General features: G+C 41.9%; 1 protein-coding gene across 2 annotated transcripts in view; it reads left to right on the top strand.

The window, feature by feature from the left end:
* LOC106561383 (EF-hand calcium-binding domain-containing protein 4B) overlaps window positions 1-15,253 on the top strand; it is a 34,849-nt gene extending 19,596 nt beyond the window's left edge. Inside the window, exons 6-18 of one of the 2 annotated variants that reach the window (XM_014125271.2) lie at window positions 359-449; window positions 603-698; window positions 3,160-3,347; window positions 3,834-3,905; window positions 4,467-4,515; window positions 4,717-4,802; window positions 5,224-5,569; window positions 6,645-6,786; window positions 8,004-8,085; window positions 11,671-11,785; window positions 13,691-13,792; window positions 14,260-14,336; window positions 14,811-15,253. In XM_014125271.2, the coding sequence (XP_013980746.2) occupies window positions 359-449; window positions 603-698; window positions 3,160-3,347; window positions 3,834-3,905; window positions 4,467-4,515; window positions 4,717-4,802; window positions 5,224-5,569; window positions 6,645-6,786; window positions 8,004-8,085; window positions 11,671-11,785; window positions 13,691-13,792; window positions 14,260-14,336; window positions 14,811-14,898 (1,534 nt within the window). In that variant the 3' untranslated portion in view covers window positions 14,899-15,253. The remainder of the gene's footprint in view (window positions 1-358; window positions 450-602; window positions 699-3,159; window positions 3,348-3,833; window positions 3,906-4,466; window positions 4,516-4,716; window positions 4,803-5,223; window positions 5,570-6,644; window positions 6,787-8,003; window positions 8,086-11,670; window positions 11,786-13,690; window positions 13,793-14,259; window positions 14,337-14,810) is intronic. The other variant, XM_014125270.2, reaches the window with a different exon arrangement.
* Window positions 15,254-17,865: the final 2,612 nt, after the last annotated feature.

The raw sequence follows: 17,865 nt of genomic DNA, 5'->3' as shown, positions 1-17,865 counted from the left end.
TGATAATAAGTGTTCTTCTTTCATGGTACTCCCTTGAAAATCTATTTGTTGCTGTGCCTGTTTGGAATGCATCACAATAGGTTACAAATACCTACTGTATGATTGAAATGGCAAACTGGAAGCTCATGTAAGATCTCAAGTACGGCATTTATGTGCTGCCTGTGCATGTGATTCTATGCCTGTGCATGTGATTCTATGCCTGTGCATGTGATTCTATGCCTGTGCATGTGATTCTATGCCTGTGCATGTGATTCTATGCCTATGCATGTGATTCTATGCCTATGCATGTGATTCACCAAACTAACAGAATATGCTGTATTAGCATTAACAAGATGACAATATTTCTAAATCCGAACAGAAAATCAGTAACACATGACGATGAGATCCATCGCTTATATGAAGAAATGGAACAGCAAATCAAAAGTGAGAAGGACAGGATCTTACTGCAGGTAAAGAGATCCCCCACTGAATACAACACACTTGTTAGTAACTTCAGTTTTCTGAGATCTCTCTTTCTCTCTCACACACTTTCTCTCACGCTCTGTCTCACACTCTCCGTCTCACACACTCTTTCTCTCACACTATCTATCTCTCCACTGCAGGACTCTGAGCGCTTCCTGTCTAGGAGTCAGGATCTGGAGCATCAGCTGTCCAGTAAGGAAAGGGAGCTGGATCGGATCTTTCAGAAACAGAGGAGGGTGAGTCGGGACACCAAATTGATCATCACTGGCATCACAGTAAAGGATAGAATTCTACTGTACAGAACGTATTATTATTATTTATTAAAAACCTCTTACATCTAGACGTTCCGCTAGCGGAACACCTGCTCCAATATCCAATGACGGGCGTGGCGCGAAATACAAACTCCTCGAAAATCCGAAAACTTCAATTTTTCAAACATATGACTATTTTACACCATTTTAAAGACAAGACTCTCCTTTATCTAACCACACTGTCCGATTTCAAAAAGGCTTTACAGCGAAAGCAAAACATTAGATTATGTCAGCAGAGTACCCAGCCAGAAATAATCAGACACCCATTTTTCAAGCTAGCATATAATGTCACAAAAAACAAAACCACAGCTAAATGCAGCACTAACCTTTGATCTTCATCAGATGACACTCCTAGGACACTATGTTATACAATACATGCATGTTTTGTTCAATCAAGTTCATATTTATATCAAAAACCAGCTTTTTACATTAGCATGTGACGTTCAGAACTAGCATTCCCACCGAACACTTCCGGTGAATTTACTAAATTACTCACGATAAACGTTCACAAAAAACATAACAATTATTTTAAGAATTATAGATACAGAACTCCTTTATGCAATCGCGGTGTCCGATTTTAAAATAGCTTTTCGGTGAAAGCACATTTTGCAATATTCTGAGTAGATAGCCCGGCCATCATGGCTAGCTATTTTGACACCCACCAAGTTTGGCACTCGCCAAACTCAGATTTACTATAAGAAAAATTGGATTACCTTTGCTGTTCTTCGTCAGAATGCACTCCCAGGACTTCTACTTCATCACCCAATGTTGTTTTGGTTCCAAATAATCCATAGTTATATCCTAATAGCGTTCAAGACACTATCCGAAGGGTAATGAAGGGTGACGCGCCCGGCGCATATCGTGACAAAAAAATTCTAAATATTCCATTACCGTACTTCGAAGCATGTCAAACGCTGTTTAAAATCAATTTTTATGCGATTTTTCTCGTAAAAAAGCGATAATATTCCGACCGGGAGTCGTTGTTTTCGTTCAAAGACTGAAAATGTAAACATGGAGTCGTCTCGTGCACGCGCGCCCCCGTCTCATTGTTCTCAGATCGACCACTTACCAAATGCGCTACTGTTTTTCAGCCAGAGACAGCAGAGTCATCATTCAATGTTCTGCCGCCTTCTGAGAGCCTATGGGAGCATTAGAAAATGTCACGTTACAGCAGAGATCCCCTGTTTTGGATTGAGATAGCAAAGAAGGCCAAGAAATGGTCAGACAGGGTACTTCCTGTACAGAATCTTCTCAGGTTTTGGCCTGCCATTTGAGTTCTGTTATACTCACATACACCATTCAAACAGTTTTAGAAACTTTGGAGTGTTTTCTATCCAAAGCTAATAATTCTATGCATATTCTAGTTTCTGGGCAGGAGTAATAACCAGATTAAATCGGGTACGTTTTTTATCCGGCCGTGAAAATACTGCCCCCTATCCATAACAAGTTAAATCACATTTTCCTGAAAGTGTTTGGAACAATGTGAAATATCAACTCTGATTGATCTGGAATGAATTGTGACCAGCCTTTTTAGTAGACTTGAAGCCTAAGAGCTGTCCCTGAGTGTCTGCAGCTTACTCTCAAATGGAAATTAAATGATAATAATACGCAACAATAACACTATCAAAAACAGAACTCCACGGAAGCTTTTAAAACAAATTAATCAAATGGAAAGGAGTCTTACCAATGCGTCTTAATTTGCTTTACAAAAGGAAACAAGGCCATAATTCGTACTGTGTCCAAGTCACCAAAGCCTTCACTCAGACCTCCCTGGCACCATCCACATTCCTCTCTGCCAACCAGAAATTGAATGGCAGAACATTGACTGGATTGGGAATGTCCGTTGTAGATATTCTATTTCTATGGTGCCAACACGTCTCTGTAGAGCAGGCATCCAGGCGCTATGCTGGCTAGCCTAATCACAGTGTCGCTAGATAAAACGTCTGTTATGTTGTGTTGGATCCGTTGTGACACTTGGGCTTATATATTTAGAACAGTGATAGTGGTGTTTGAGGCTGCATTCAGACAATAGCCTTATCTGCGTGTCCTCATGCAACCCCTGGCTTCAATGGATGCGTGCGTGTCAGACCAGACCAGTATGTGTTTAGAAGATATCACTTGTTTCACCCTTTGATTCATTAGTGCTTGGTGTATCATAGCACATTGATCATACTCTACCAATCATAGACCCCAGACCATGATTGTTACTGCATAGTAGCATCTGGGATATGGTGACCCCAGATCAACTGGCCTTGCCATTCTTCAACACAGATATGAATGAAATGAAAGTGCAGGTTATTGTAGTGCGTCTGCTTTAGGCTGTAGTGTTGTTTTGTGTGTTGTCACCTCTGCTTGTCACCTCTGTGTGACCATGTCCCCTACCCAGTGGGAGCATCAGTTCCAGGAGCTGCACAGCGAGCAGCACGTGACCAAGGTGGAGAATGTGGCGCTGAAGCAGACCAATGAGGAGCTAGCCCAGGAGCTGGAGCACACCAGTCAGGAGCTGAGCCTTGCCCAGGAGCAGCTGGTCCTCCTGCAGGAGCAGTCCTCACACCTGAACCAGGAGAGGGAGATGTAAGTCTATCTGGCTGGCTGGATGGCTGGCTGTGTCTGGGATCCTGTTTGGGTGCTTCATTCTCCTTGTGAGTCCACATCTTAGACAAGTGGTTCCCAACTCCGCTCCTTGAGTACCCCAAAAGCCCCGGACAAGCATACCTGATTCAACTCATTGAGGGCCTGATAATTAGTTGAATCAGGTGTGCTTGTCCATGGCTACAATAAAAATGTGTACTGTTTGGGGTACTCAAGGACCGGAGTTGGGAACATTCAGTAGCGTCTATAAATCATGATACTGAAGGCATAAATGTATAAAAGCCTCTATAACTAATTTACGTTGATGTAGTTCTGTCCTTGTGATGTACTTGTCTGTTAATGTTCTGTATTATATCATGTTTTATGTTCTGTTTGGACCCCAGGAAGAGTAGCAGCTGCTAGCTAATTGGGATCCTAATGAAACATTGATATGATAACATGAATATGTGTATTTGTTGTCCAACACAGGGAGATGTACCGGGTCACAGAGGGATTGCAGAGGGAGCGAGCGAGCCTGCTGAAACAACTTGACCTGCTGAGGTAAAAGTGGAGATGGAACAGACAAACACACACACACACACTAGGAGAAAGGCAGTGGGTTACTGTATATCAGTTCAGAGCCACTACTCTCCAAATCAAGGAGCAATGATCATACTGTACAATACTGAAGGTTATGTTATATTCACTACAAACCAAGGCCACACATCAATCCAACAGATAACATTGACCTCAGGCAAACTCCTCAAGCTGTTTTATACTAAAGCAATGAGGCACGAGGGGTGTGGTACATGGCCAATATACCACAGCTAAGGGCTGTTCTTAACCACGACGCAATGCGGAGTGCCTGGAAACAGCTCTTAGCAGTGGGAAATTAGTCATATACCACAAACCCCCGAGGTGCATTATTGCTATTATAAACTGCTTACAAATGTAATTAGAACAGTAAAACTAAATATTTTGCCATACCTGTGGTATACAGTCTCGTATACCATGGCTTTCAGCCAATCAGCATTCAGTGCTCGAACCATCCAGTTTATAATAGTGCTTAGAAAGTATGTATTTCTGTTGCAATGAACCCCTTCCTTGTTATATTATCTTCAGGGAAATGAACAAGCACTTACGAGATGAGCGAGACATGTGCTCTTATCAAGTAAGTATACACATGTGCAATGTATTAATCATTCTCTTTTCGTGAAATCCCCTTCTATCTATCTACAGTATCTGTCTGTCTGTCTCTATCAAGTTTGATAGATACTAACCTAAAAACATGATTCTTTGAAAAGCATGGAATCTAGAAAACATTTTCAATCAAATTGCAGATTCATTTGTTTTTGTTTTGTTTTTTTTGCAGAAACTGAGGAATACTGTTAAAAATCCTGCTTGCAACCTGAGGCCTGGATCAAATACTCTGAATCCCTTTGACAGAAAGGCCTTTAGGTATACTATTTGCTTAGAAAGGCTTTTAATACAAATTGAATGGATAGTGCCTGGTGCTGTCACGGAAGCCTTAATTGATACAAACGTTCAATTCACCTACAATACACTCTTGTTCAGTATGAATATGACTGCTGTTTGAATAGTTATTAATAGTGAATGATTCATATTTTCTAAGTAGGTGGCATTGCAAAAAGTCAAACAAAGCACATGAAACAGAATTGACATGTTGGACAGAAAGCTGCTCAATAGGGCTGCAGTTTTAGCTCTGTGTAGAACGTGTCTGTACAGTATTTACATTGTTCTTAATATATGCAAACGCCTGTAAGTCAATTCACATTCGACATCCATGCCATTGTACTCCAAAAAAAGCATTTGTGAGCCAATTTCCCCATCAATTTCCATCTCATCCCTGTCTCTCCAGTGAGGATGAGGAGGTAGTGCTCCCCCACTCTAAGAGGAAGAGTCCAGGTGGAGTGAATGGCTACAGCCTGGAGGATGTGGTGGATTCCAGACCCCTCCACAGACCCCTCCAGAGGATCATCTCCATAGAGGAGGACCACCTACCCCAGCTCCTACAGGATAACTACCAGACTCAGCTCTGGGAGTGGCATGAGGAGGCTGAGGAGGAAGAGCACATAGAGCTACAGATGACCTCTATAAATCCTCCCAGTTCTCCAACGATGGAGCAGCAGCCAGTTGACACCAGAGAGACAGAGATGCCTACATCCCCCAGGGGCCAGCCTGTCGGAAAGGAGACTATGGGGAATGTAAGCATGTAGGACCAGGGCTCAGATAGAGACACAACATCAGTGTTGGTATGAAATTATGTGGAGAGACATTGTCGTCCGTCTACTGAATAGACTAGAAGGATTCAGTTGGCTTGGCATAATTATCCTCCATTTGAAGTGAAAGAGATTGTTCAGCATTTTCACTTTGTTCCCTCCAGGGTCGTTTGTAGGTCACCAGGTTTTTGTTTGTTCTCCTGACCCCGTAAAGAGAGGTGTGGGGGAGGAGTGCAGGTGGATATACAGCACAGTGTGTTCAAAGCCCTGTTTTTCCAACACACCAGACCTGAGATAGGAACAAAACAGTTACAGGTGTTGGGTTTCTCACTTTGAGTGAGTTGACCCCGCAGTGAACCTCGCAAACAGGATTAGTTACTTGTATTAGTGTTTGTTGAGTGTTTCCATGATTTACTGTCAATTTTAGAAAATGACTATTTCAAGAACTTTGTGCAACTTTGTTTTACTATAACAGAATAATATACTAGGATAATAGTTGTGGAGATTCTATGCAGTGTTCATAATATGTTCAAATATGCTGCTCAATGCTCAAATATTTGTTGCCATGTCATTGTTTGTAGTGTACTCTCTCCCAGTATATATCGAATTGGATACTTGCAATCTGAAATGTCAAATCAAATCAAATCAAATGTATTTATATAGCCCTTCGTACATCAGCTGATATTCTCAAAGTGCTGTACAGAAACCCAGCCTAAAACCCCAAACAGCAAGCAAAGCATGTGAAAGAAGCACGGTGGCTAGGAAAAACTCCCTAGAAAGGCCAAAAACCTAGGAAGAAACCTAGAGAGGAACCAGGCTATGAGGGGTGGCCAGTCCTCTTCTGGCTGTGCAGGGTGGATATTATAACAGAACATGGTCAAGATGTTAAAATGTTAAAATGTTCATAAATGACCAGCATGGTCAAATAATAATAATCATAGTAGTTGTCGAGGTAATTACTTGAGGAAAAGTAGACTTGAGTACATAGTGAGTTTGGAAGAGTTGGATGAACTTATAATATGAACTCTTAACACACACATCCCTCTATCACTCTGTGTAGTGTTTCCAGGAGGAGGGTGCAGCGTTGTCCCCAGACCGCCTGTTTAAGATTGTCCTGGTGGGCAACTCTAGTGTGGGGAAGACCTCCCTCCTCAGGAGGTTCTGTGATGACTGCTTTTACCCAGGCACCTCTGCCACCGTCGGTGAGTGGCCTTTCCAGGCTTCCTTTTCTACAGCAGAGCAGGGTTGTGTTCATTAGGCACCAACGGAGCAAACCGACTGAAACAGGAACTACCTGGAATTGTTGTATAAGAATCTCTCATTTTATTTTACATTGAAAAATGTTTCGCTACGGTGTGCACTACGTTGTGCGCTACGTTGTGCCCAACATTAACCTATAGTACAACAGAAAGGCCAGAGGCCTCTTCAGACCCAGAGCCGAGCCCCAGTCCTGTGGCTGGTTGACCTCACCCTCCCTCTACAGCCTAATAAGCAGAGAAACCATATTGTGGTGCTTTATATTGACTGACTTGACTCACACCGACCATGACTTGTATTCTTCCCACTGGCCTTTCTGTTGTACTATAGGTTAATGTTGTACACCCAAAATGAGTTTGTTCTGTGTGTGACTGAGAGCATACTCAATTATGTCACCACTCAACTGACTCACCATACCATTTTATATTGGTTTAATTAAATTAATTTTTTTCAGTCATACAGTGCTGTGCAACCCCATCGTAAGTCAGTGCACCATTCTGTACACATGAATCAAGTGCACTGTAAGTGTATTGGGGATCTTGTAGTTTTAAACCAGTAGAGCTGGGCAGACCAAACAGCGCCACATGAAACAGCTTGTGAAGTCACAGTGTTCCTCTCCTGTCATTCTGCAGCCTGGTACAAACAGCTCCAGATTTCTTAATATCCTCTCTATTTAGGCCCTGTTTGGAAGCATTTGATTCTCAAAATAGTCATACGATTCTGAGAATGTATTTTTGTTGAGAAAGTCAGATGGATTTTGAATTGTGTGGTCCCTTTAGAACAATATACAATATCCGATTAACTCCTGTTGACGCAAGCATTGACAAAAAAACATGTTGTTCCTCCGTTTCTATTTGAGCACTGGGGACAAATGTAGTCGATTGGAATCATCAATGGATAAGTAACATTTCAGAAACTCAGAGAAGGACATTGCCATATAAAGTTCTACGTTTTATCCAGATTTAGCCCGGAAATCAATTGTTGGTACCTTTCATAATTTTTGTATCTTATTACGTGCCCATCATTTCTGAAAATTGGTTTGCTTTTGAAAATGAATATGGATAAAAACAATTACAGGAACAAAATAGTATTGTAAGGCAAAAGATAGTAAATGACCATAAGTGACATTAATGATATCTTGTCCGTCCTGCATCATCAACAGGCATAGACTACAGTGTGAAGACGATACTGGTGGACAACAGCCAGGTGGCGCTGCAGATGTGGGATACAGCAGGACAGGAGAGGTGGGAACTCTACTAGGTGGATTTACACATGTTCAACCTTTTGCCTCAGCAGCTTTTGTTTCGCTACATGCAATTAGGCTATATGGCACACTACTGCTACTATGGTTAAATGTCAGTATTTACATATTTTAATAATGAGACAAAAGTTTTAAAAGATCAAATGACATGTAATGTTGTGCATGAGGATAAAGTACAAATGGGGGAATTCTCAGTCTTACGATTGCTCCCTTCATCACCACTTCTGGAGATGACTCAGAATCGTCCTGCTATAGATAGCAGACGTTTTACAGGCTCCTGAACAATTCTACTATTTAGTGTTTTTTTGTGTTGATCGTAACTTTTTTTGTACATAATGTTTCTGCCATCGTTTCCTATGATCGAAAAGGGCTTCTGGACCCCAGAATTTGATTTGATTTGGATGAAGATTTCTACTTCAACAAGTCGTAGGCACAGGACATACTGCTCATCCCGGACCAGACCCTAATCCCAGAGAAAAGAGAGGCTGGCATGTGGGCACCCTGACAAAATTGGCGAGTACATAAACCGCCTCTACAATCAATAGAGAACAAACTGGACGAGCTCTGTTCAAGACTATCCTATCAACGGGACCTGAAGAACTGTAATATCTTATGTTTCTCAGAGTTGTGGCTGAACAAGGACAAGGGTAGTATACACTGAGTGTACAAAACCCTTTTGCCCTCAGAACATCCTCAATTCATTGGGGCATGGACTCTACAAGGTGTCGACAGCGTTCCACATGGATGCTGCCCATGTTGACTCCAATGCTTCCCACAGTTGGCTGGATGTCCTTTGGGTGGGGGACCATTCTTGATACACACAGGAAACTGTTGAGCGTGGAAAACCCAGTAGCATTGCAGTTCTTGACACACTCAAACCAGTGCACCTGGCACCTACTACCATACCCAGTTCAAAGGCACTTAAATCTTTTGTCTTGCCCATTCACGCTCTAAACGGCACACACACAATCCATGTCTCAAAGCTTAAAAATCCTACCCTTCATTTACACTGATTGAAGTGGATTTAAAAGGTGACATCAATAAGGGATCGTAGCTTTCACCTGGTCAGTCATGGAAAGAGAAGGTGTTCCTAATGTTGTGTACATCTAGCTGGTTTTTCCATGCATCGGCAGGACAGAACAGCAGCGTCAGGTAATCTCGAGAGGGGAGGTGTCTCTTTGTTAACAACAGCTGGTGTGCAATCTCGAGGTTCTGCTCGCCTGAGTTAGCTTACCTAATGATAAGCTATATATAGACCATACTATTTACCAAGATAGTTTTAATCTATATTTTTCATAGCAGTCTTTTTAGAATCACAAACCGATGCTGGCACTAAGACTGCACTCAATGAGCTGTATAGGGGCCATAAGCAAACAGAAAAATGTTCATCCAGAAGCGGCGCTCCTAGTGGCCTGTGATTTTAATGCAGGAAAACTGAAATCCGTCCAACCTCATTTCTACCAGCATGTCACCTGTGCAACGAGAGGTGAAAAAACTATAGATCATCTTTACTCCACACACAAAAACGCATATAAAGCTCTCCCTCACCATAACTCTATCCTCCTGATTCATGCTAACAAGCAAAAACTCAAATGAAGTACCAGAAGTGGTCCAATACAGAAGTGGTCCAATGAAGCAGATGCTAAGATACAGGACTGTTTCACTAACACAGAGTGGAATATGTTCCGCCATTCATCTGATGGCATTGAGGATGGTACCACATCAGTCACCGGCTTCATTAATATGTGCATCGACGACATCGACGAGCCATCAAACAGGCAAAGAGTCAATACAGGACTAAGATCGAATCCTACTACATCAGCTCAGACGTTCGTCGGATGTGGCAGGGCTTGCAAACTATCACGGATTACAAAGGGAAACCCAGCCACGAGCTGCCCAGTGATGCAAGCCTACCAGATGAGCTGAATGCCTTCTATGCTCACTTCGAGGCAAGCAACACTGATCCATGCATGAGAGCACCAGCCGTTCCAGATGACTGTGTGATCACGCTCACTGTAGCCGATGTGAGTAAGACCTTTAAACAGGCAAGCGTTTTCAATGAGATTTTCAACCTCTCCCTGACCCAGTCTGTAATATCTACATGTTTCAAGCAGCCACCATAGTCCCTGTGCCCCAGAACGCCAAAGTAACCTGTCTAGATGACTTGTGCACCGTAGCACTCACATCTGTAGCCATGAAATGCTTTGAAAGGCTGGTCATGGCTCACATCATATCTTGACACCCTGGACCCACTCCAATTCACATACCGCCCCAACAAATCCTCAGATGACGCAGTCTCAATTGCACTCCACACTGCCCTATCCCATCTGGACAAGAGGAATACCTGTGTAAGAATGCATTCCATTGAATACAGCTCAGCTTTCAAAACCATAGTACCCTCCAAGCTCATCACTAAGCTCAGGGCCCTGGTTCTGAACTCTGCCCTGTGCACTGGGTTCTGGACTTCCTGACGGACCAACCCTAGGTGGTGAGGTTAGGCAACAACACATCCGCCATGCAGACCCTCAACACGTGCTTAGTCCCCTCCTGTACGCCCTGTTCACCCACAACTGTGTGGCCGTGCACGACTCCAAAACCATCATTAAGTTTGCAGACGACACAACGGTGGTAGGCCTGATCACCGATGACGAAGAGACAGCCTATAGGGAGGAGGTCAGAGACCTGGCAGTGTGGTGCCATGACAACAACCTGTCCCTCAACTTCAGCAAGACAAAGGAGCTAATCGAGGACTACAGGAAACGGAGGGATGAGCACACCCGCATTCAAATCGACGGGGCTGTAGTGGAGTGGGTTAAAACCTTCAAGTTCCTTGGTGTCCACTAAGGATCTCTCATGGTCCACACACACCAACACAGTCGTGAAGAGGGCACAACAACGCCTCTTCCCCCTTGGGAGGCTGAAAAGATTTGGCATGGGCCCTCAGCTGCACCATGGACAGCATGTTGATTGGCTGCATCACTGCTTGGAATGGCAACTGCTTGACATCTGACCGCAAGGCATTACAGAGGGTAGTGCGTACTGACCAGTGCATCACTGGGCTGAGCTCCCTGCCTAATGATCAATCAGCCTTTTAAAATGATAAACTTGGATTAGCTAACACAACGTGCCATTGGAACACAGGAGTGATGGTTTCTGATAATGGGCATCTGTACCCCTATGTAGATATTCCATTAAAAAAATCTTCCGTTTCCAGCTACAATAGTCATTTACGACATTTACAATGTCTACGCTGTATTTCTGATCAATTTGATGTTATTTTAATGGACCAAAAAATGTGCTTTTCTTTCAAGTACATTTCTAAGTGACCCCAAACTTTTGAAGGGTAGTGTACATATCTACCTCAATTACCTCTTACCGCTGCACATCGACTCCATATTGGTACTGGGGTGTCAGATGGTATATATAGCTAAGTTATCATTACTCTTTGTGTATTTACTTTTATTTCTCTATTTTCTTTCTGTCTTTATTGTTGGAAAGGGCCCGTTAGTAAGAATTTCAGTCTTAGTCTAAGAAGCATTATGACGAATACTATTTTATTTGATTTCAGGTATCGCAGCATCACCAAGCAGTTCTTTCGCAAGGCTGATGGTGTGGTAGTCATGTATGACATCACTGCTGAGCAGAGTTTTACCGCGGTGAGGCAGTGGCTGACCAGTGTACAGGTAGGAAGTGCCCAAACACTTTACTGCTCACCTTTGACATACATACAGTGGCAAGAAAAAGTATGTGAACCCTTTGGAATTACCTGGATTTCTGCATAAATTGGTCATCAAATTTGATCGGATCTTCATCTAAGTCACAACAATAGACAAACATATTTGTTTAAGCACACTAACACACAAATGGTATTTTTCTTGTCTATATTGAATACAGCATTTAAACATTCACAGTGTAGGTTGGAAAAAGTATGTGAACCCCTAGGCTAATGACTTCTCCAAAAGCTAATTGGAGTCAGGAGTCAGCTAACCTGGAGTCCAATCAATGAGATGAGATTGGAGATGTTGGTTAGAGCTGCCCTGCCCTATAAAAAACACTCACAACATTTGAGTTTGCTATTCACAAGAATCATTGCCTGATGTGAACCATGGCTCGAACAAAAGAGATCTCACAAGACCTAAGACTAAGAATTGTTGACTTGCATAAAGCTGGAAAGGGTTACAAAAGTATCTCGAAAAGCCTTGCTGTTCATCTGTCTACGGTAAGACAAATTGTATATAAATGGATAAAGTTCAGCACTGTTGCTACTCTCCCTAGGAGTGGCTGTCCTGCAAAGATGACTGCAAGAGCACAGCACAGAATGCTCAATGAGGTTAAGAAGAATCCTAGAGTGTCAGCTAAAGACTTACAGAAATCCCTGGAACATGCTAACATCTCTGTTGACGAGTCTACGATACGTAAAACACTAAACAAGAATGGTGTTCATGGGAGGACACCACGGAAGAAGCCACTGCTGTCCAAAAAAAACATTGCTGTACGTCTGAAGTTTGCAAAAGTGCACCTGGATGTTCCACAGCGCTACTGGCAAAATATTCTGTGGACAGATGATACTACAGTTGAGTTGTTTAGAAGGAACACACAACACTATGTGTGGAGAAAAAAGGCACAGCACACCAACATCAAAACCCCATCCCAACTGTAAAGTATGGTGGAGGGAGCATCATGGTTTGGGGCTGCCTCAGGGCCTAGACAGCTTGCTATCATCGACAGAAAAATGAATTCCTAAGTTTATCAAGACATTTTGCAGGAGAATGTTAGGCTATCTGTCCGCCAATTGAAGCTCAACAGAAGTTGGGTGATGCAACAGGACAACGACCCAAAACACAGAAGTAAATCAACAACAGAATGGCTTCAACAGAAGAAAATACGCCTTCTGGAGTGGCTCAGTCAGAGTACTGACCTCAACCCGATTGAGATGCTGTGGCATGACATCAAGAGAGTTCACACCAGACATCCCAAGAATATTGCTGAACTGGAACAGTTTTGTAAAGAGGAATGGTTCAAAATTCCTCCTGACAGTTATGCAGGTCTGATCCGCAACTACAGAAAACAGTTGGTTGATGTTATTGCTGCCAAAGGAGTTATTAAATCCAAGGGTTCACATACTTTTCCCACCCTGCACTGTGAATGTTTACATGGTGTGTTCAATAAAGACATGAAAACGTATAATTGTTTGTGTGTTATTAGTTTAAGCAATAACACACACATTTTATGACCAATTAATGCAGAAATCCAGGTATTTCCAAAGGGTTCACGTACTTTTTCTTGCCACTGTAGCTCATAGAAATGTAGATTGCACCGAGGGCCTCCTCCATAGCACATTCACTGTATGCCTACATAACATTGATATACAATACCAGATCAAATGCACTACTTATTGTAATTCATACTGGATCTCTGTAGAGGCACGATACATGTTACCATTCAATATCGTTACGCATTCGGTGACACAGTTCAGAGTACATCATGTCCACTATACTGATAAAGCCAGCTCTCAGTACTACCTGAGAGAGCGAGATCTAGCCCCAATGTAATGCTTCTGTGTCCATCATCTCTGTCTCTCTTCACAGGAGGGGGCTGGCGAGGACATTCCTATCATGCTGCTGGGGAACAAAATGGACAAGGGGAGTGAGCGGAAGGTTCAGACAAGAGTGGGCGAAAAATTTGCCAAGGTCTGTCTATCAGCCATTCCCTGGGCGTTGTTAATGGTCCAGTCTTCAACCCACAGGATTCACAGATCTTCTCATTGAATAAGTAAAAGCAACAAAATTAGGCTCTTTAACGAGACGTGTGTGTGATCTTATTAATAGGCCCAGGATTTTTTTCTACTTCCTACATCCTTATTTCATCTGTTTTCTTTTTCCTTTCTTTGGGTCTGTAGTTTCTATGGTGATAGATAATTGCTAAGTGCCTCAGATCAGTCAAGAGCTGCTCTTCTTTTTCATTTTGCTCCTATGGCCATTAGTCCAGACGATGTTTACCTTAATGCTACTAAAGAGTCCTGAGTACTAGGAGATGACTGTGTGGGAGAGGAGACTGATAGACCTTCTACAGCCGCTTCCAATCACAGCGCTGTACTGTACATACCATTGACTTCATGTTTGTCATCCGGTAAAGACTTATCAAATCTCCTTTGCAGGACTGCCAGTTGATTTTCTACGAGTGCAGTGCTTGCTCTGGACAAAACGTGGTAGACTCAATGGTACATTTGGCAAGGTGAGTTGAGTAAAGTGCTGTGAGGGATTTTTAACAGGACATAATTCCTACATTACTATTGTCTTAACACTATTTGTCATTTTAATTTAGGCCATTAATTAACAAGGCTATATATGACGGGAAACAAATGTAATACTGTCAGGCCAAACATGTAATAACTGTCTGCTTGGACATAGTCCAAACTGGGCTTTATGAGGTCTGCAGTGACTCACATTAAGCCAAATGTGTCACGGCAAGATTAAGAAAACAATGACCAATCTTATCATTCCTAAATATACACTTTAGACACGTAGTACATAACTTTATCCTAGAACTTCAATAATAGGGTCAGAATCTTATATTGTGTGCAATTTCTCTCTAGTCAAGTCACTGTAATAGAGGTTGAGTTCTTACTCTCAATAATAAACAATTAACCTAAAGTATGTGTGTGACTGGCGCATTTCTGAGTGAAATCTCTTCTGCTGTGTCTTCTAGAATTCTGAAAGAGCAGGAGGACAGAGAGAAAGAGAAGACGATCCATCTGGTGAACAGCCCTTCACAGAAGAAGAGGTCCTGCTGCTAGCAACAAAATGGCTATTAGTTACTGCCTTCACAACACCATAGTGTACTCATGTGTACCTGTTCAGATGTTCACTGTACATTTTAACCTCCGGTCCTTAGGAACTCAAGGATCTATAGCACAATGCAGTTGAAGTCGGAAGTTTACATACACCTTAGCCAAATACATTTAAACTCAGTTTTTCACAATTCCTGACATTTAATCCTAGTAAACATTCTCTGTCTTAGGTCAGTTAGGATCACCACTTTATTTTAAGAATGTGAAATGTCAGAATAATAGTAGATTGAATGATTTATTTCAGCTTTTATTTCTTTCATCACATTCCCAGTGGGTCAGAAGTTTACATGCACTCAATTAGTATTTGGTAGCATTGCCTTTAAATTGTTTAACTTGGGTCAAACGTTTCGGGTAGCCTTCCACAAGCTTCCCACAATAAGTTGTGTGAATTTTGGCCCATTCCTCCTGACAGAGCTGGTGTAACTGAGTCAGGTTTGTAGGCCTCCTTGCTCGCACACGCTTTTTCAGTTATGCCTACAAATTTTCTATGGGATTGAGGTCAGGGCTTTGTGATGGCCACTCCAATACCTTGACTTTGTTGTCCTTAAGCCATTTTGCCACAACTTTGGAAGTATGCTTCGGGTCATTGTCCATTTGGAAGACCCATTTGCAACCAAGCTTTAACTTCCTGACTGATGTTGAGATGTTCCTGACTGACTGAGATGTTGCCTCAATATTTCCACATAATATTCCTGTCTCATGATGCCATCTATTTTATATAGCGCACCAGTCCCTCCACAACATGATCCTGCCACCCCCATGCTTCACGGTTGAGATGGTGTTCTTCGGATTGCAAGCCTCCCCCTTTTTCCTCCAAACATAACGATGGTCATTATGGCCAAACAGTTCTATTTTTGTTTCATCAGACCAGAGGACATTTCTCCAAAAAGTACGATCTTTGTCCCCATGTGCAGTTGCAAACTGTAGTCTGGCTTTTTTATGGCGGTTATGCAGCAGTGGCTTCTTCCTTGCAGAGCAGCTTTTCAGGTTATGTCGATATAGGACTCGTTTTACTGTGGATATAGATACTTTTATACCGGTTTCCTCCAGCATCTTCACAAGGTCCTTTGCTGTCGCACCAAAGTACATTCATCTCTAGGAGACAGAACGTGTCTCCTTCCTGATGGGTATGAGGGCTGCGTGGTCCCATGGTGTTTATACCTGCGTACTATTGTTTGTACAGATGAACGCGGTACCTTCAGGCATTTGGAAATTGTGGAGGTCTACAATTTTTTTTCTGAGGACTTTGCTGATTTCTTTTGATTTTCCCATGATGTCAATCAAAGAGGCACTGAGTTTGAAGGTCGGCCTTGAAATACATCCACAGGTACACCTCCAATTGACTCAAATGATGTCAATTAGCCTATCAGAAGCTTCTAAAGCATGACATAATTTTCTGGAATTTTCCAAACTGTTTAAAGGCAGAGTCAACTTAGTGTATGTAAACTTCTGACCTACTGGAATTGTGATACAGTGAATTACAAGTGAAATAATCTGTAAACAATTGTTTGAAAAATGACTTGAGTCATGCACAAAGTAGATGTCCTAACCGACTTGCCAAAACTATAGTTTGTTAACAAGAAATTTGTGGAGTGGTTGAAAAACTAAGTTTTAATGACTCCAACCTAAGTCTATGTAAACTTCCGACTTCAACTGTACCTCTTTCGATCTTACTCGGTCTCTCAGTCTCTCTCTCTGTCTTGGTCTCTCTCTACCTCTCCCTCTCTCTCTACACATGCAGTGTGTACACCTGTTTTCATGAGTCTGTGGCTTTTAAAACAGCTCTCGTTCAGATGTTATCTTAGCACTTCACACCACGAAAGAGCCAGACTATGGGCTGACACTACCATTGGTGAATAGAATGAAATAAAAAAAGACAGTATTGTACTATTAGAATATCATATAGATGTATTTTCCTAATAACCACAATTTATTTTTAATTAAAATGTATTTAACCAGCTAAGCCAAAACCAACAGTGAGTTATATACTGTATAAAAATGAAAAAGTTAAGAAAGTAAATGGCTGGGTTAGGTTTTGGACAATTTGTGAAATGGGGATTTTGTTCAGAACCAATTGAACATTTCCAACAGTAAAGAAGAGTTAATATTATCGGTCAGATTTTGACTCTATTTATCTCAGATCAATTTGGCTACTAGATTAGCCTCTCTCAAACGTAATAAGGTTTACTGTTGTATGTGGGGACAATTGTCCAGAAGTCAACTATGTGTATAGAAATGCCTTTGCAATGACAGTGGAGCTCTGCCATACTGTACCTCTATCAAAGCGTTTGCATGCAAACTGTCACCCCTATTTGTTTTTTTTTAATGTAATTGGCGCAGTGTTATTTCTATGAAGGAGTTGTCTGTCTGTTGAACTGCAGTTGTTTGCTCAATCTTGCCAAGTGATATGCCTTTTCCATAACCAGATCTCTTAAAGTATTTGTTTGTGGACACGCTAAAACATTTCTCATAATTCCATAAAAGTTGATATAGCACCAAGTATTCTTGAACAAATGATCTTGTGCTCCAGCTGTGAATTTGTTGTAAATATAACATACTGTAATGTACACCATCACTGCACTCGTACAGTATAGTAATTTAGCTTCCAATAGATACCTATGAGACAATGGAGGTGTCATTAGTATGTGTATGTTCTGGGATGTTGAGGAACACTGACAAATCGTCCTTTGGGGTCCTCCAGTGTAGAGTATCTCTTGTGTATTTGACAGTGTGCTATGGCCACTCTAAACTAACCAACCCGGGTGCATTTGTGCCACGTTACTGTGCCTCGCACAATAATGTGAAAATGTAAATATGAAAAATGTTATGGTTTCTCTGAATAATAAATTGATATTGTATATTTCAGGGGTCTTGTGAAAAACTTGAATTACAGATGCCACCTAGTGGACAATG

The sequence above is a fragment of the Salmo salar genome, chromosome ssa10 (assembly GCF_905237065.1).
Source record: "Salmo salar chromosome ssa10, Ssal_v3.1, whole genome shotgun sequence".
NCBI lineage: Eukaryota > Metazoa > Chordata > Actinopteri > Salmoniformes > Salmonidae > Salmo > Salmo salar.
The sequence above is the reverse complement of the archived record's forward strand: the minus strand, read 5'-3'. Positions and strand labels throughout refer to the sequence as shown.